At 21.6% G+C, this 7,192-nt stretch overlaps 2 protein-coding genes across 2 annotated transcripts in view; one reads left to right on the forward strand and one right to left on the reverse strand.

Annotated features, from left to right (window-relative positions):
- The window catches only part of LOC102677598 (metal transporter CNNM4), a 6,317-nt gene extending 3,228 nt beyond the window's left edge, over positions 1-3,089 (forward strand). The window contains exons 7-14 of the mRNA XM_006608186.2: positions 1-124; positions 198-389; positions 484-630; positions 705-842; positions 941-1,213; positions 1,289-1,524; positions 1,605-1,844; positions 1,927-3,089. The exon at positions 1-124 is cut by the window's left edge and continues 46 nt beyond it. Of these exons, the coding sequence (XP_006608249.1) occupies positions 1-124; positions 198-389; positions 484-630; positions 705-842; positions 941-1,213; positions 1,289-1,524; positions 1,605-1,844; positions 1,927-2,079 (1,503 nt within the window). The 3' untranslated portion in view covers positions 2,080-3,089. The remainder of the gene's footprint in view (positions 125-197; positions 390-483; positions 631-704; positions 843-940; positions 1,214-1,288; positions 1,525-1,604; positions 1,845-1,926) is intronic.
- A 1,766-nt stretch (positions 3,090-4,855) lies between these two features.
- LOC116185855 lies at positions 4,856-6,607 on the reverse strand. Its single transcript, XM_031511322.1, has one exon. It carries the CDS (start codon positions 6,567-6,569, stop codon positions 5,019-5,021), a length of 1,551 nt encoding a protein of 516 aa, XP_031367182.1. The 5' UTR covers positions 6,570-6,607; the 3' UTR covers positions 4,856-5,018.
- Positions 6,608-7,192: the final 585 nt, after the last annotated feature.

A 7,192-nucleotide genomic window follows, 5' to 3' on the forward strand; every position in this document is an offset into this window, starting at 1 on the left:
GCTGGAGCATTAGAATTACGAAAAAAAACTGTTGCAGATGTAATGACAAAAATTGAAGATGTATATATGTTAGATTATAATGCCATTTTAGATTTTGAAACAGTATCAGAAATTATGAAATCAGGTTTATATTTTATTTAAAAATAATAATAATTAATACACATACTTTATATTATTTATTATTGTCATTTTTTTAGGTTTTTCTCGTATACCAGTATATGAAAATGCAAGAACAAATATTGTTACAATGCTTTATATTAAAGATCTTGCATTTGTTGATCCAGATGATAATATGCCATTAAAAACTTTATGTCAATTTTATCAAAATCCATGCAATTTTATTTTTGAAGATGTTACATTAGATATTATGTTTAAACAATTTAAAGAAGGTTCATTTCTTTCAAATTAAATTGAATAATAGAATTATTAAAAATAATATTTTTATTAAAAATTATATATAACAAGAATTTGCATTTATTTTAGGTCATAAAGGTCACATGGCATTTGTTCAAAGAGTTAATAATGAAGGCGAAGGCGATCCATTTTACGAAGTAATAGGATTGGTCACATTAGAAGATGTTATAGAAGAATTGATTCAAGCTGAAATTATGGATGAAACTGATGTTTTTAGTAAGCCATATTTTGAAAATGTACTATTTCATGTATATTTAATGTATAATTAATTTCAACCATATCATTTATAGCGGATAATAAATCCAAGCGTAGAAGACAAGCTAGGCACAAAATACAAGATTTTACCGTGTTTGCAGAGAAAAAAGAAAATCAACGAATTCATATATCGCCGCAATTGACGTTGGCTATGTTTCAATATTTATCTACAAGTAGGAAGAAGTGTTTTGATTTAAGAAAATATGATATTTATCTAAAATCTTATTTCAATACTCTTAAAATGTATCTGAGTCTAATGTATGATCCACAGCTGTAGATGCTTTTAAACCCGATACTATATCAGAAACTATTTTACGTCGTTTACTTAAGCAAGATATTATTTATCATATCAAAGTAAAATCGCGTGAGAAAGCAAGAAATGATCCAGCAGCGGTAATTTATCAACAAGGAAAAGCAGTTGATTATTTCGTTTTAATCTTAGAAGGCCGAGTTGAAGTTACAGTTGGAAAAGAAAATATGATGTTCGAAAGTGGACCGTTTACTTATTTCGGCTCTCAAGCACTGACTGTCAATATTGGAATTGGTAACATTTATATTAAGTTCATCTATACTTAAAATATTCAACATGTTTTATAAACTTATATGTAGAATTTTTCAGCCGAATCACCTACTAATACAAATCCTCAAACAGTGGGAAGTATACAATCGATAAATTTAGATTCTATGTTACGATATACATTTATTCCTGATTATACAGTACGTGCAGTATCGGAAGTATTTTACGTTAAAATTAAAAGATCATTATATTTAGCTGCAAAACGAGCAACACTTCTCGAAAGAAGTCAAAAAGATTCATTACCTGGTCAAGAACAATTTGATGACGAAGTAGAAAAAGTTAGTTGCATAAAATGTGCATAAAATATTAATAGATAGATTAATATATAAATTTTTATTATAATAATTTTGATTTGTAGTTACTGCATTCTTTGGACGAAGACGATCGTAGTATGCCAGAATCTCCAGTATTACCTGTTGAAAAAGAGAAAGAAAGTAAAAAAGAAAAAGAAAAAGAAAAAGATAATGTACAATCTCCTGTTTATAGTGCAACTGCTCCAACTTCACCTGCTCCAGTCAGTGCTAGTCCAGTTACACATTCGAAATTTATCTCGTCATACAGTGATCATAATGGAAAACTTAAAAATTCACCTGTAAAGGTTACATTTAATTATTATAGTTTTATAATTTCAGTTTTATAAAAATATAAAATTTCATATTAAATTAATATATATGTTTTAGACAGCAGTAATTAGTTTTGGTCAAGCACAACCTAAATTAGATTTAAATACAGAAATTCTTGCTCGTCAAGAAGCAAATAGAACTATATCTACAAAAAAGTTAATCGATGATGAAGAAAGAACAAATCTCCTGCCTAAACAAGAAGACTCTTAACGTTCGAGAAATAGTCGACAATATTTAAATGAGTCGACATTAATACTACAGGTATTAAACAACGAAGAGCAGGAAAAACCTCTATGACATACAATGCTATTATGGCATTAGGTACTTAATAAATTACTTAAATCTTTACCACAAAAGAAATTAATAATATATTTTAAGTTTTAAAAAGTTAGTTTGAAAGATATCCATATACAAATGCGATATTCTAATTTTAAAAGTTAGTACGCTCAGGGAAGGTTGCCAAAATTTCAGATACTCATATACATTCAATTATTCTTATAGTTTACGTAAATAACTTAATACGTAATTAAAATTTAAACGCATTTTCAATCAATAGTAATGATTTTATACATTTTTCTTTTTTCAATATTTTGTATTTTGAAAGAGCGGAACACTTACTGAAAATCGTATTATTATAGGAAACTTCATTTTCTATTATTTGTCACAAAATGCACATATATTTTTTAATAATTCTTCTTGAACATTTGTAAATATCACTTTACCATACATTTTCTCATAAAAAAACTTTTATGAAATATGCATTTCGTTTACTGATGAAATACATATTTACATGACATTTCTTAATAATTGATATGAGCGATTCTCGTTGTTATGCTTATATCTTATGAAGCAAAAAGAGTTTTGAATAAACAAAACTTTAATGCAGTTGTGTAGCTTTACTACGTATATATTATAGAAACAAATGTAAACAATAATTAGGTTTTTTAAATTTGTTACGTTATTAAATTGAGAAATTTTACGTTTATTCAAAAACGTATTTGATCGAGAATGCGTTATGATAAGAAACTAAAAGAACACATCTGAATGTATATAATTTAACATATTTTCCAGATCCAGAGTCTTTAAAACAATATTTTTTTCTTTAGTTAAATTGTTCAGTTAAATCCTTATAATATTCCTTGTACAAGTGTGAATAGTGTAAATAGAAGGAACATGTTGTTCCCATTTGTAATGAATTGAAATCCTCAGTATAAAAATACTATGTATTTTTATTCAGTGCCTTAAAAAATTTATAAACTATGTTTAATCGTGTTTAACAAAATGCATTTTAATAGAAAATAGATATAATTTCTAGAGTGAATTCATGTTATGTTCATTTAAATTTATTTACTATTTTAGTAAAAATATTATTAATTTATCATTCAGTTCTAAATAGAAATTTATTTTTCCATAAATTTTCGTTTATAACGTGAATATTTGTGTACATTCAAGAAAATATGTTTAATAATAATGTCAAGGTACAATCTTCAAAAAAAATAAATTTTAAAAAGTTCGATATTTTAACAATAATATTTAATGTATATCTTTATTATTTTTTTTTTAATATTATTTTCTATAAATTTATAAAAAATATATTTAAAAAAAGATATTCAATGTTTTTACATATTATAAATTACAATTAAATTAATAGTTTGGAATAATATTTGATAGAAATTTTTTTTATTTCAAGATCTTTAATAAAGAAATCATATTTATGTAATAAGTTCTTAAACTTACAAAAAATTAAATACAATAATAAAAATTTTTTTTTTTTGTAAAGAAATTAATTAACATATTTAATTTAAGAAATGTAGAACAAGTCTACCATATAAATAATTAATAGAATATAATTCTTTATTTAAATCACAATTTATTCCTCTCTAAGATTTAATAGATAAATTATTACTGCCATATAATTTTTTAAACTTAAAAATCATATTGTTTGTTTTAAATAATTTTCAAAGATGTATGACAAATTTAAAAGCAATATTATTATCATTATTTATAGATATTAATTATTTGAAAAATGGAATAAAAAAATAATATCTTAAATTATGAAATGTATATATCTTTTATTAAGATATTTTCATCACAAAAAAATATTCATTTTAGAATAGTATCAGATTTTAAAAAATTATTCAGATTATTTTTTACATAATAATATATTTATTATTTGAACAATTTTATATAATATGTTTGCATCTCGAAATTTTGTGAAATATTTTTCATTAATATAAAATATATAATATAATTTAAAACATATTTTAAAATCTATATATTCATATTGTATATTATGTTATAATTAATGTTAATATTTAGAAAATGCATAACTTTATTAATAACTTTATAAATAATCACGTATTTTATAGCATTTATCATTTTGTTTATTTTTTTTCTTCAATACTTAATAACATTTTGTTTTTAATTTAAAATAAACATTACATTTTTATAGTTCATTTAGTTTCATTATGCATTTTATTTAACATCAATATTTAAAGTACTTATTAAAATTTTTTTATATTTAAAATTTATTATAAAAATTAATTAATAATGGTGTGTTTATAATTATAATAACTTTAAGTTGTATTTACAATTGTATCTTATGATAAAGATTTAAATTTTATTTAAGAATATGAAAAAAAAGTTTAAAGTAACAACTATTTACATGCATTATATTCGTAATGATTTTTAGTTAATTATTAATTATTATATATTAGTGTGCCTATAAATATAAATGTATACTGCATACACCAATGATATAAAAATTATTTAATAAATCAAAATTTTCTTTAAAAAAAAACAATTGCTATTTTAATACGTTTACAATTAAATTAATACATTTTATATTGGTGTATAGCGGGAAAATCACACGTAATTTCATTACATGTAGTTTCAACAATATTGTATAATGTATATTGTATAATTATAGAATCGATGCATGTTAATAGAAATATGTATACGAAAAGAGAAAAAAACAAAATATTTACCAACATATTATATTCTAATAAAGATACAGTTTTGTTTTCAAATTATCAAATTTTTTTTTACTAATTTTAGTTAAATTAATATTTTACTAATTTGATCTACTAATAACATATATTTCAATATATTGTTATTGATAAAACATTGTAAAATAGTAAATTTTAAATTTAATCATTAAATTCTTTTCTTAAACTCTTTTTAATTTCAGATAATTTCTTCATATTAATATTTCCTTCTTGTATAAAAGTTTGAAGCATAACAATTTTAGAATTGATAAAATTAGAATTTAATCGTCTTTTTTTATGTTTACATTGTTCGAGAGAAGGATTAATTATATAATCTCTTATAAGACACCAAGGATATTTCTCTTCCTTAAAAGCTACTAAATCTATTATAATTTGTGAAAAATTTATTGTTAAATTTTCAGGTATATAAATATCAACTATAGTCTCCTGATCTACTATTTTTTTCATGCAAAATAGATTTTGACATTGCAACTTGACATTAAAAACAACCCAACTATTTTTTGGCAACATATTATGAAAATTTGCTGACAAAAACAATTGGTTATCTATGTAATTAATTATTATTTTTGGATATAATTGTTCCTTATGTTTATGAGCATATAAATTTATTCTTTTCAATTTATCTTCTTCTATTGTTAATATCTCATTCAATGTTTGTAATTCTTGAGCTCCTTTATAAATTTTATCCATTATAAATGTAGCATTTTCTAACATATTAGAATGAAGATTAATCAAAGTATCATTTTCTATTAATAATGTTTTTTCCACAGTATTTATAGAAAATTCTGTTAATTGCTTATCTATTGTTAAACCTAAGATTATTTTGGAATCATATGATTGTAAACAAGTAAAGTTTTCATCTTGAATTTTTATTTGATGAATATTATCAGTCAATAATTGTTTTTTTGCATAATATAAATTAGATTCATATGAATAAACAATCCATAATGTATCTTCTGTCAAATCACTAAAACCAGCACAAATGGTTTGTATTTGAGTTCTTAAATAAATTGTTTCAAAAATAAGTGAATTATCTTGTGAATACATTATAATAATAGCATTTGTAGTAGTAATAAAAAATAATCCACCAATTTTAGTATTCTTTCGTATAGGTATTATATCTCTAATAAAATAGATACTGCTATGTATTATTTGTATAGTTTCATTTATTAATGTTAAAATCTTTAGTTTATCACCAACTATACATAAATTTTCTATGGTAGAATCATTATTTGTTAAAGCTTTCATAAAATCTTCTGCAACATTATTTATGTTTAATGGATAAATACATAACATGCTGGAATCAATTTCCTTAGAAGAAAGTTGATATAACACTTTATTAGTCATTTCTCGTTTATTATCCAAATAAAGATATTCATTTCTTGGTATTAATACTTCATAAAAAACTGTACCCATTCCAATTGCATTTTTACTAAGAATAGCAAATTCTCGATATCTTGAAAGTTTATAAATACCTCGTGGAATGCAAATTAAAAAAATTCGATCAGAAAAACATTGTATAGTTTTTATTGGAGCTGGAGCTGTTAAAACTTCAGCAGATATATAATTATTATTCATATATGGAAATATTACAAGTTTATTTTGATCCCAACAAAAAACAGTTTTTTCACCATAAAATGTATGAATAATAAAATTTTTTGATACAAAATATGTATCTGTCGTAATATACATTATTGTGATAGTATATGATATTTATTATACGATATTATTTTTATTAGAAAAATAATATCAATATGAATTCCAATATGAATGTTGATAATATTTTATTATAAAAAATATTTTGAAAATTTTTTTCATAAAAATTAAAAATGAAAAAAAACATTTGAATTAGGTTAATTTTAAAGACGAAACATACGTATAACAAGTTTAATAATTAAAACTTTTTTTTCGCATTTTAATTGTTAATATAGAAAATAATAAAAATTTTAGTTACTATCAGCAAGTGTTATATAAAATAGATTTAACATTTAATATATTTTTTGTTCCATTTAGGCACTAGGATCTCTTTTCTTATTATTTAGTGTTATTCTTAACTTACTAATTCGAATTAGAAGATTGCAATATTATAATTGATTGAAATTAAAATTAAATTTCAATATGAAATTATTAATTATAATTAAATGAAATGTCCTATAATATAAATATGATTATGAAATATTTTTTTCCATAATCGTATATAAAATATTGCACATTTTACACGTAATTATATTTATATTAATTATATCATATCAAAGTATATTATATTAAGTCATTGTTTTACAGATATATATATATATATATATATATATATATAT

Source organism: Apis dorsata, unplaced genomic scaffold (assembly GCF_000469605.1).
Source record: "Apis dorsata unplaced genomic scaffold, Apis dorsata 1.3 scaffold_29, whole genome shotgun sequence".
Classification (NCBI taxonomy): domain Eukaryota; kingdom Metazoa; phylum Arthropoda; class Insecta; order Hymenoptera; family Apidae; genus Apis; species Apis dorsata.